This window comes from Hyla sarda, chromosome 4 (genome assembly GCF_029499605.1).
Source record: "Hyla sarda isolate aHylSar1 chromosome 4, aHylSar1.hap1, whole genome shotgun sequence".
NCBI lineage: Eukaryota > Metazoa > Chordata > Amphibia > Anura > Hylidae > Hyla > Hyla sarda.
Window position 1 is genome coordinate 179,250,476 of NC_079192.1, and position 13,258 is coordinate 179,263,733.

At 41.5% G+C, this 13,258-nt stretch overlaps 1 protein-coding gene across 4 annotated transcripts in view; it reads right to left on the reverse strand.

The window, feature by feature from the left end:
* Positions 1–13,258, reverse strand: part of PSTPIP1 (proline-serine-threonine phosphatase interacting protein 1) — a 162,147-nt gene that overhangs the window by 141,992 nt on the left and 6,897 nt on the right. For all 4 annotated transcript variants that reach the window (XM_056572942.1, XM_056572940.1, XM_056572941.1 and 1 more), the window contains exon 2: positions 10,679–11,023. In XM_056572942.1, coding sequence (XP_056428917.1) covers positions 10,679–10,711 — 33 coding nt within the window. In that variant the 5' untranslated portion in view covers positions 10,712–11,023. The remainder of the gene's footprint in view (positions 1–10,678; positions 11,024–13,258) is intronic.

Here is a 13,258-nt window from a genome sequence, read left to right on the forward strand (position 1 = left end):
TTTGTAATGACATCACTCATTATATCATAAAATGTATGGCGCAACCAAAAAACACTATTTTTGTGGGGAAATTAAAACGAAAAACGCAATTTTGCTAATTTTGGAAGGTTTTGTTTTCACGCCGTACAATTTATGGTAAAAATGACATGTGTTCTTTATTCTGAGGGTCAATACGATTAAAATGATACCCATTATTATATACTTTTATATTATTGTTGCGCTTAAAAAAAATCACAAACTTTTTAACCAAATTAGTATGTTTATAATCCCTTTATTTTGATGACCTCTAACTTTTTTATTTTTCCGTATAAGTGGCGGTATGGGGGCTCATTTTTTGCGCCATGATCTGTACTTTTTTTTGATACCACATTTGCATATAAAAAACTTTTAATACACTTTTTATAATTTTTTTTTTAATAAAATGTATTAAAAAAGTAGGAATTTTGGACTTTTTTTATTTTTTTTCGTTCACGCCGTTCACCGTACGGGATCATTAACATTTTATTTTAATAGTTCGGACATTTATGCACGCGGCGATACCAAATATGTCTATAAAAAATGTTTTTTACGCTTTTTGGGGGTAAAATAGGAAAAAACGGACGTTTTACTTTTTTATTGGGGGAGGGGATTTTTCACTTTTTTTTTACTTTTACTTTTACATTTTTTTACATTTTTTTTTACACTTGAATAGTCCCCATAGGGGACTATTCATAGCAATACCGTGATTGCTAATACTGATCTGTTCTATGTATAGGACATAGAACAGATCAGTATTATCGGTCATCTCCTGCTCTGGTCTGCTCGATCACAGACCAGAGCAGGAGACGGCGGGAGCCGCACGGAGGAAGGAGAGGGGACCTCCGTGCGGCGTTCTGAATGATCGGATCCCCGCAGCAGCGCTGCGGGCGATCCGATCGTTCATTTAAATCGCGAACTCCCGCAGATGCCGGGATCTGTATTGATCCCGGCACCTGAGGGGTTAATGGCGGACGCCCGTGAGATCGCGGGCGTCGGCCATTGCCGGCGGGTCCCTGGCTGCGATCAGCAGCCGGGATCAGCCGCGCATGACACGGGCATCGCTCCGATGCCCGCGGTTATGCATAGGACGTAAATGTACGTCCTGGTGCGTTAAGTACCACCTCACCAGGACGTACATTTACGTCCTGCGTCCTTAAGGGGTTAAAAGACATCAGAGGGCTTCAAAGTTCAGCAGCAATTTTTCACAAAATTTTCAAAATCAGAATTTTTCAGGGACCAGTTCAGTTTTGAAGTGGATTTGAAGGGCCTTCATATTAGAAATACCCCATAAATGACCCCATTAAAAAAACTGCACCCCTCAAAGTATTCAAAATGACATTCAGAAAGTTTGTTAACCCTTTAGGTGTTTCACAGGAATAGCAGCAAAGTGAAGGAGAAAATTCTAAATCTTCGTTTTTTACACTCGCATGTTCTTGTAGACCCAGTTTTTGAATTTTTATAAGGGGTAAAAGGAGAGAAATCTCCCTAAAATTTGTAACCCAATTTCTCTTGAGTAAGGAAATACCTCATATGTGTGCGTAAAGTGCTCTGTGGGTGCACTAAAGGGCTCAGAAAGGAAGGAGTGACAATGGGATTTTGGAGAGTGAGTTTTTCTGAAATGGTTTTTGGGGGGCATGTCACATTTAGGAAGCCCCTGTGGTGCCAGAACAGCAAAAAAATGACATACTATTTTGAAAACTACACCACTCAATGAATGTAACAAGTGACCCTTAACACCGCACAGGTGTTTGACAACTTTTCGTTAAAGTTGTATGTGTAAATGAATTTTTTTTCCACTAAAATTCATTTTTTCCCCAAAATTTTACATATTTACAAGGGGTAATGGATTAAAATGCCCCCCAAAATGTGTAACCCCCATCTTTTCTGAGTATGGAAATACCCCATGTGTGGACGTCAAGTGCATTGTGGGCACACTACAATGCTCAGAAGAGAAGGAGTCACATTTGGCTTTTGGAAAGCAAAGTTTGCGGAAATGGTTTTTAGGGGGCATGCCACATTTAGGAAGCCCCTATGGTGCCAGAATAGAAAAAAAAAAAAACACATGGCATACTATTTTGGGAACTACACCCCTCAAGGAACCTAACAAGGGGTACAGTGAGCCTTAACACCCCACAGGTGTTTGATGTCTTTTCGTTAAATTCGGATGTGTAAATGAAAAAAACAAACGTTTTTTTTTTAACTAAAATACAGTTTTTTCCCAAATTTACCATTTTTACAAGAGGTAATAGGAGAAAATGCCCCCCAAAATTTTAACCCTGTTTCTTCTGAGTATGGAAATATCCCATGTGTGGATGTTAAGTGCTCTGTGGGCAAACTACAATGTTCAGAAGAGAAGGAGCGCCATTGGGCTTTTGGAGAGAGAATTTGGCTGGAATTGAAGGCCATGTGCGTTTACAAAGCCCCCATGGTACCAGAACAGTGGACCCCCACCACATGTGACCCTTTTTTGGAACCTACAACCTTCACTGAATGTAATAAGGGGTCCAATGAGCATTTACACCCCACTGATGTTTGACAGACTTTTGGAACAGTGGGCTTTGCAAATGAAAAATTAAATTTGTCATTTTCATGGACCACTGTTCCAAAAATCTGTCAAGACACCAGTGGGGCGTAAATGCTCACTGCACCTCTTATAACATTCCGTGAGGGGTGTAGTTTCCAAAATGGGGTCACATGTGGGAGGGTTCTGCTGTTCTGGCACCATGGGGGCTTTGTAAACGCACATGGCCTTCAATTCCAGCCAAATTCTCTCTCCAAAAGCCCAATGGCACGCATTCTCTTCTGAGCCCTGTAGTGCGCCAGCAGAGCACGTTATGTCCACACATGAGGTATTTATATACTCAGAAGAAATGGTGTTACAAATTATGGGTGGCTTTTTTTTCTATTACCCCTTGTGAAAATGAAAAATTTGGAATAACACCAGCATTTTAGTAAAAAAATACTAATTTTTCATTTTCACGTCCAACTTTAATGAAAACTCTTCAAACACCTGTGGGGTGTTAAGGGTAACTATACCACTTGTTACATTCCGTGAGGGGTGTAGTTTCCAAAATGTGGCCACATGTGGGTGTTTTTTTTTTAGCGTTTATGTCAGAACCGCTGTAACGATCAGCCACCCCTGTGCAAATCACCTCAAATGTACATGGTGCTCTCACTCCTGAGCTTTGTTGGGCACCCGCAGAGCATTTTACGTCCACATATGGGGTATTTCCGTACTCAGGAAAAATTGCGTTACAAATGTTGGGGGTCATTTTTTCCTTTTCCCTCTTGTGAAAATGAAAAGTATGGGGCAACACCAGCATGTTAGTGTAATTTTTTTTTATTTTATTACAATAACATGCTGGAGTAGATCCCAACTTTTCCTTTTCATAAGGGGTGAAAGGAGAAAGAACCCTCCAAAATTTGTTAGGCAATTTCTCTGAGTACGAAAATACCCCATATGTGGCCCTAAACTGTTGCCTTGAAATACGACAGGGCTCCGAATTGAGAAAGCGCCATGCGCATTTGAGGCCTTAATTAGGGATTTGCATATGGGTGGACATAGGGGTATTCTACGCCAGTGATTCCCAAACAGGGTGCCTCCAGCTGTTGTAAGACTCCCAGCATGCCTGAACAGTCAATGGCTGTCCGGCAATACTGGTAGTAGTTGTTTTGCAACAGTTGGAGGCTCCATTTTGGAAACACTGCCGTACCAGATGTTTCCATTTTTTATTGGGGAGGGGGGTAAGGGACTGTGTAGGGGTATGTGTATACATAGTGTTTTTTTACTTTTTATTATGTGTTAGTGGATGCCTGCTGAATAAGTTTAGCAGGCATCCCGTTCTGGGATCCCGCCCGGTGCATGGTGGGGACCAAAATTCCCACGGGTGTACAGGTATGCTCTGGGTCCATAAGTACCAGGGCATCAGGGCGTACCTGTACGCCCTGGGTCCTTAAGTGGTTAAATGTTCTTATTCTCTACCTTATTCTCTCTCTCTCCCTCTTTTTCACCCTGGATGATGATTTTTTGCAAGCAGACAGGATTAGTAATCTTTTTTAGACCTGGTCGGGAGGTGGTCTAGATTTGCGGGGTTTTTTTGCGCCAGTTGCAGCAAAATTTGCGCAAAAATTAAAAATATGCAGATAATAAATTTGTGACCATTGCATCCGTCACTTTAAAAAATGGTCTAGCAACACCAAAATGTTAAAATGACAGATTTTAGATCTTGGAAAAAAATACCCACAATTAGCGCAAAAAAAAAATAAAATTAGCAAATGTAGACCAAAAAAGCAATAGAACACAATGATAAATAACTCCCAATGTTTAGAAAACACTGTCTTACAGGCTCTGGAGCAGTAAAGAATAAAAAAAAAACATTGACCAGCATTATGTCTAGAGACAGAAATTTATATGCAAATATGGGTAAACAACATTTCTGACCTGACGAGCGTCCCTTAAGAAAGTCCAGGCTGACGAAAAGTACGTTGGGGGCGGTGGTGACAGGTCTCTATTATGGGTAAGTGAGTACCAGCTTTGATAGTGCTACTACTACATGCACTGTTAGTGTCTATTCCAGCTATCCTGAGTGGGTAGCTGGACATTATATTAGTAGAGGTTATATACCCCTTCTCTTGTCCTATCGGACATTATTATTGGACACCCATTACTGCTGCTGTAGATCTTACTGTTTATACACTATATATGAGCATGGTTACATTAATCATACCTGTCTTACCACCTTCTTTTCGGATTGGTTATCTGTTTACAATCATTGACCTTGTATAATGACAATATTTAGTAGTCATATTTGTGATTTTAAAGAGTATTAATAAAATTATTTTAGTTTTATCAGTAGTCATGGCTCTAGTGTTTCTTTACAAGTATACAAAATTTATTTTCAAAGCTATACTGTAGCATAGGTTCATAGACCCGCAGCGAGTTCTAGATATGGTTCATATACCAGTAGTCTCAATGTACACTATACTACAACGCTGCTATTTTTTGTTGCTAAATTTTATTGTGTGGAAATGTATCTGTCAGTGCTACAGTCACCATTTATTTAAGCAGAAAAGAACTCTCCGAGTGTGAAACCTAACATTTCTGCAAACTGTAGTTTCTAGCAACCCATTTGCAACTCCTGTTGTCTTTATGCATCTCTTTATATCTCTAAAACAAAGTTAACCCCATACTCCCACTAAACAACTCTTACACACATACGCTATTTGCCTCATTTATCTATCAATACTGTCTTAATACGTACAAATTATAGACCAGTTACCCAAAATAGACATATGAATGAAGGGATGACTGTTTGTTTTGGTCAATTCCCAAATCCTCGGTCAACACTTTTTTAATGAATGTAACAACTTTGTAGGACAATTAATACTCAGCTAAGTGAACTAGCAGAATGGGCAATATCAAGTTTGCAGATAAAATTTAAAGCGTACCCGTCAGATCCAACAAAAATATATATATTTTTAAATATCACTCAGTATCTAATCCGGACCATGTACATCTAATTGTTATGTGTCTAGCACCTTTATTTATTTTATTACACTTTTAATTTAGTTCACTAGTATGAATTCCTCTCAAAGGGAGGGGCGTGGCCTCACTGTGCAGGTCTCCGCCCCCTCCCTCAGTATGCTGTCTGCTCACATCTCCCCTAGCATTAGCAAAACTACAACTCCCAGCTTGTCCTCACTGACAGTAGCGGGACAAAAGCTGACAGTGGGAGGATTTTTCCTCCAGCTGTGAGCCATGTGTTCACAGCTGTCAGTCAAGTAAGTGGGTCCATGATGCATGGACACAGCAGGACTAGTATGTGTCCAAGGAGGCAGGGGGGGGCAGTTGTTTGACTAGCTTTTTCAGTATGAAAAACTGAAAATGTTCTATTGGTTTTGCATGCTTTACAACATATCAAAAGTTTTTTTTATCTGACAGTGCCCATTTAAAAAGGGGTAGAAAAGTGGAGATTTTTTTTTGATTAACTGAAGATAGGAAGTTTTGCAGATCTGCAAATTACTTTTATGTAAAAATCGTATTCCTCCCAGTACTTATCCACTGCTGTATACTACAGAGGAAGTTGTGTAGCTCTTTCAAGTCTGAGAACAGTGCTCTTTGCTGCCACCTTTGTCCATGTCAGGAGCTGTCCAGTGTAAGAACCAAGAGAATACAAAAAGGCAGAAGGACAGCATATAATACTGTCTTTCAATCAACTTTTCTCAGTTATGTTTAACCTGAACATGAAACTGAGGCCTGGAACACAGACACAGCGTGATCACTGAACACAGACACAGCGTGATCACTGAACACAGACACAGCGTGATCACTGAACACAGACACAGCGTGATCACTGAACACAGACACAGCGTGATCACTGAACACAGACACAGCGTGATCACTGAACACAGACACAGCGTGATCACTGAACAAAGACACAGCGTGATCACTGAACACAGACACAACGTGATCACTGAACACAGACAGTGTGATCACTGAACACAGACACAGCGTGATCACTGAACACAGACAGTGTGATCACTGAACACAGACACAGCGTGATCACTGAACACAGACACAGCGTGATCACTGAACACAGACACAGCGTGATCACTGAACACAGACAGAGTAATCAGTGAACACAGACACAGAGTAATCAGTGAACACAGATACAGCGTGATCACTGAACACAGACACAGTGTGATCACTGAACACAAACACAGCGTGATCACTGAACACAGACACAACGTGATCACTGAACACAAACACAGCGTGATCACTGAACACAGACACAGCGTGATCACTGAACACAGACACAGTGTGATCACTGAACACAAACACAGCGTGATCACTGAACACAGACACAACGTGATCACTGAACACAAACACAGCGTGATCACTGAACACAGACACAGCGTGATCACTGAACACAGACAGAGTAATCAGTGAACACAGACACAGCGTGATCACTGAACACAGACACAGTGTGATCACTGAACACAAACACAGCGTGATCACTGAACACAGACACAACGTGATCACTGAACACAAACACAGCGTGATCACTGAACACAGACACAGCGTGATCACTGAACACAGACACAGCGTGATCACTGAACACAGACACAGCGTGATCACTGAACACAGACACAGTGTGATCACTGAACACAGACTGAGTGATCACTGAACACAAACACAAAGTGATCGCTGCTGAAGGTCACTGTGTCGACTGCTGACAGTGCCACCCTTTTATTCCAGTGGTGCCAATTTTTGTTTGTATAAATATCCGCTAATCCTTGTTGTAAGCCATTAGTTTATTCCCTTAAATAAAATTGCTTCCCTTGCACATGTAAGGAGTCCATGAAATTTGGAGCAAGTGTTAACAGCAACTAAGAAATGTCTGTCTTTTATCCTTGCCACTTCAACTACTGGAACTGTCCAGAGCATGAGAAAATCCGCTTGGCAAACTGCTGATAAGTCTGGGAAGGCTAAAGATTTTTAAATATTTTAAATTGTTATCTCTGGAATATCCTGTCACTACTTTTTACCCCCTGTAACCAATAGCAACACATTCTATAACTGTACATAAGTGTTCCTACCATGTTTCTATGTCCTGAAATGACGGCTGTAATCTTGAGAAATAAAGCTTTATAAACATCTCACGCTGTATGTAAATTCTAACCAAGTAGCCCCCTGGGACATGTGGTGTTTGCAAGTAATCACTGCGCCCAGGGCTATGATCACGCCAACACAACCCAAGTATGTGTTTTAACCATAAGATTCTATTCATACTGCGTCTCTGCAGTATGTAAGCAGTATCAGTCAGCAGGCCATCAAAAAAAGAATGACAGTGTATACTGGAATATACTGCAGCGGGCCCCATTTAATACCCCTAATGCACTTGCAAAAGCGCAGTATGAATAGGGCCTTAACAATAAATGCAATTACTATTGTGACTTTATCTATCTGAAAATAAGTTTGCCCAACATTTGCGGATTTTAATTTTCAGGCTCTTTCCGATTTGCTTGTTATTTTAACTATTTTTATTTTTTTTAAACTGTAAATTTTTATTGAAAGTTTCACAAGAAATTTTACAAGGAGAAGAAAAAAGTACCATCCAACAGCTGGCAGGGGGGAAGAGACCCCCACACCAGTAGAGAACTAACAATCCACCTCGGGTAGAACAATGCATCCATACAAGAAATTAACATAGCAATAAACTAGTCTCGTGCAGGTATACAGAGCTGAGGGATAACAAGGAGTGCATAACAAATAAACATCTTCAGCGAAAAGACCACAAGGAAGGGAAAGGAGAGGGGGGGGGGGGAGAGAGAAAACAAAAAACAAACCAACGACACAAAAGGAAGGGTAACAAGAAAACGACACTACAAAGAGAGAAAGGAGATGGAAAGAAAAGAGACAGGTCCGCATGAGAAGAGAAAGAGGGGGGGAGAAAAGGGAGTGTCCCCAACCCATGCTCATGGAGGTTGCCTATCCGTGAATCTGTCCCATGGGTCCCAAACCGACATAAAATGCGGGATGGTGTTGTTCAGAGAGGCAGTGAGGGATTCAAGAGAGCGAATCTCAAGAATTCTAGCCTGGAGCTCGTCCTCTGACGGGGGAAAGTATGCTTCCAGTGCTTGGCAATGAGGGTTTTGGCCACGAGGACAATGTGCATAAAAAGCTTAAAAAGTGGCTTGGGCAAACCCCGGGCAGAAAGGTGTAATAGAAAGACCATGGGATCCAGAGGGATCACGACCTCCAGGACATCCGATATCAACTTTTGCACCCAAACCCAATAAGGAGCTATCAGTGGACAGGCCCCAAAAATATGAAAAACAGTACCTAAACCCACCCCGCAACGCCAGCACTGAGGAGGAATGGCAGGGTTTAGTCTATTAAGCAGGGCCGGAGTATGGTACCAACCCATGAGCATCTTGTATTGCGTCTCCTTATAAGCCGTACAGATAGAAGCCTTAGATGCCCGTTCCTGAATCAACCTCCATTGAGGAACAGTAATGTTAGTGTTAAGGGCCTCTTCCCAATGGCACATATAGCGATGGGAGGGGGAGGGACCATCCGGGGGAGACAGGAGTATATACTAGAGGGCAACCCTCTTGTCTGAGGACCACCCCTACATAATCGCTAAGAAACAAGTAGGCAGGGAAACAGTCAGCGAGCTCTGTCCAGAGGAAAAATAATGCTGGAGTTGCATGTAGTGGTGTTCCTTAGAGGCAGGGAGCCCCACCTAGTCATCAATTGGTCAAAGGGTAGGAGTGAGCGGGAGAGCGGATCAACTACATCAGCCCAACTGAAGACCATGCAAGCGGTAAAGCCAGGTGGAAAGGCAGGGTGATAGAGAAAGAACTGTAGAGGAGAGAAAGAAGAGAGAAGGTGAAATTGGTGAAAGCAGTAAGTCCAAACATATTTAGTAAAAGACATCGGTCCTAACAGGCGGTGGTCAGGGGAGGGACAATTGACAGAGTACAGAGAAGAATAGGAAGGGGAAAGCGACACACCCAGGTAAGAGATAGCAGATAAGGACCTGTTTATTTTAAATATTTAAGAACTGAGGCAATTTTGGGCTTTATGATTACACAAAATGTTTAGATTTTTAATCTTTTAATTCTGGAACTAATAAATATTTATTTATTTCTTACAGCAATATTCGATGGAGGTCAAATTACTGTGTATGTTTTATAGAATATATATTATCATATTTTTGGATCCTTTTATAACAATATTTCATTTTATGCAAATTTTAATTTTTTTTGGTCCCGTAAAAGAACTTTTATTTTAGTCTTTTTTTAAATATCAATAAACTGCCATACTTCTATATCTCACAATTGTGTGCCTGTTTATGGACACACGACCAGGCCACTGCCATGCCAATTTGCTATAGTAAGTCATGGAAAAATTGAATTGCTGTATACTAATAGTGCGTTTCCACATCTGTGCTGTTCTGCAGTTGGCCAAACATTTTTTGTGTATATCTACTTGGAGAACTTGACCACATTGTGGTTGTTTCTGTGCGGCTGAAGCACTATTCAAGCAGACAAAGAAACAGCAAATTAAGCTAATAAGCAAGTTTTATACATGGCTATGTTCACATATAGCGATTAATTAGCGGTAATGCGTCCCGATTACACCACAATCTTCTGAAATCGTGTAACAATAGTGCAATTTTACCACGATTTGCATCACTATTGTGCAATAATGCAAACTGCTGAAAAAATTCCCTATTTTTACTGTAATTTTGGAAATTAGCAGTCAGATTAAGACGTACCATAACGCGGTATAGCTAATTGGATGGCAAGTGTGAACACAGCGATAATAAATCTAAATACACAATAATTACTGGCAAGTATTGAAAATATGCAGGTTAACAGCAGCATTTCAGAAACAGTTAGTGTATGTGACCAACCACAACACAATTGCCTCCGCAATGCAGCCTGAGCGTGTGGTTTCACTCCTAAGAAAAATACTGAATTCTATTTATTGCACAAATGTAAAGACTCCTTTTATATTGGGAACCCCCCAGAGACAAGAAGACCCACTGCAGCATGCCTCAGTGATCAGCTCTTATTGTAGGGTAACCTCTATGCAAATGTGTGTGGTACAAACCATGTGAAAAAAAGAGTAAGAAAAGAGAGCACTTACCCAGAAAGCATCTTTAAACTCTAACAGTGCCATTCTATTATTTCACAGTGAATCCTATGGTTTGCTTCCACTGTAAATGGTTATTTTCAGCTTTAAGCCATGTCACCAGAAGTTATTGAAAGCAAAATAACCTGTCCGTCAGTATATTTTCTAAACTTTTCCCAGTCCAGATTGCAATGACAAAATTGGCCTGTTATAAAAAGAAGTTAGAGAAATAGGCAATATCCTCCAAGAAGAAGAAGACCAAATATATGTGATATCACAGTCCTGCCAGGCAATGAAATGAGAGCAAGAGCCGTGGATGACAGGAGGTCAGCTGTGCCTTTATGAGGACCTTCCAGTTCTCTAAAATATGAAAGCAAAGCAACACAGGAAGTTACATTTCTGAGACGTGTTTACAGATGAGAAAGAGCTCTGTGGTTTCTCGGAAACAGTGCAGCGTAAAATACACGAAGGCAGGTAAAGGCAGTCTGCACAGGGTTTTGGGCTCAGCGTAGTGTAGACTGAGACTAAAATTACAATTGCAGTGACACGGGGGGTGGCAATATATACTTGTCCAATTGTGACGGCAGGGCACCGTTAACCTACACGGTACGAGGTGGAGAAAGCTTTATTGTCCGGGGCAATAAACACACCAATGCCAGGTCACAGATAACTGTCCTTTTACTGAGGCAGGAGCAGGATGGTACAGTATTCATAGTACAGAGCAGAGCAGAAGGGATGCAGTGTAACATGTGGTAGCCATGTGGCCTTGCTGTGACTTATGGAGCTTTTCACCCACATGAATTGACTTGCTATTAGTTATGACAGACTTGAAACTTGGGGATATCCCACGCTGACTAAGGTTCTGCTAACGTCCAACTTACTGACACAGTCAGGGTATAAACTCACAACTCCTGTGCAGGGAACACTTGCATAATCACAGGGCTAATTTGATAAGAGATTTTCTTAGCCTAGGTTGTCCCTCTTAGCCTAGGTTTACACTGAAGGGAGCTCCGTTGCTGAACCCATTTAAAGGACGCTCGATGGAGCCCATTCAAGTGATGGGGATCCATAGGGACCCAATGGTGTCCATTGTGTAGAGGGTTCGTTCGGCTTCCTTGTTTGGCGCCGGAACGAGCCTAAACAGTGTGACTGAGCCCTTAACTCATAAACACACCCTCACTGCCCACTTTATTAGGTACACCTGTTTGCTTATTAACATAAATCTTCATCTCACATGGCAGCTATTCAATGCATTTAGTCATGCAGACATGGTCATGACAACTTGTTGAAGTTCAAACCAAGCATCAGAATGAAGAAGAAAGGGGATTTAAAGGGGTATTCCAGGATTAATTTTTTTGTTGTTGACTATGCTACAGGGGCTGTAAAGTTAGTGTAGTTCATAATATAGTGTCTGTACCTGTGTGTGACAGTTTTCTCACAATTCTTCTGCGATTTTCACCCCACTACTTATTTTTAACAGCATACAAAACTACTGTTGTCTCAGATTTTTCGCAGGTTGCAATGAGGCCGAGACCTAACCTCACTAGTCAGCAGATGACAGGGAGCATGTCTGCTTCAATGGGTGGAGGGATCGCTTGGTGGGAGAGAGATCAATCTGCAACTAATGCAACAACTATAGGCACCCTGATTGAAAACCACAGGTCTTTTGAATGGATGCACCTCATTTATGTTTCAATGGGTGGGGTGGCTGATGTGTGGGAGGGAGGAAAATGGAATTATGGGATTTGTAGGCAAAAAAGAAAATTTAAACAGGAAATGCCAGTTAAAAAAAAAAGCCAGCCACAGTGTTGTGGTAATCTCACAGCATAGCCATTTTAGCCCCAAGACAAGCGCAGATCTTTCCTAAGCATATCCATTACTGTCTGGCAGGTACCTACCAAAATCACCTTATGGTGGATAACCCCTTTAAGTGACTTTGAATGTGGCATGGTTGTCCGTGGCTTATCTGATTATTTCAGAAACTGCACATCTCCTGAGAAATGGTCCTATATAGAGAAAATATCCAGAAAGCAACAGTTATATGTATGAAAATGCCTTGTTGATGTCAGAGGTCAGAGGAGACTGGGCAGACTGGTCCGATGACAGAAAGGCAACAGTATCCCAAATAACCACCCGTTACAACCAAGGAATGCAGAATACTATTGCTAAATGCACAATATGTTTAACCTTGAAAGCAAATGGGCTACAGCGAAAGAAGACCACAATAGGCGGGACTCCTGTCAGCTCGTTCACATTACAGCCATTCTCCCCTAAAGGGAACTCCACCGCTGAGTACGTTGGAAGAAGTCTGCTCAATTCCTGTATAATACAGTCCCAGTCAATGCAATCCGTTGGGCCGAACAGGATCTGTTTGGCACAAAATAAAAGAGCCTAATGGACCCTGAACGAGTCAGAGCACAACGGCAGAGTGAACCAACCCGTAGAAAAGGAAACTGAGGCTTTGAACAGACTGACCAAAATTGGACAATGAAAGACTCACAGTTGCACCCCCTACAACCGCAATGGTTACACCCCAGGGGAGAAATCTATCAATCAAAGCTGCCAGGGACTGCCAAAATGACTCAGAACCCTGTT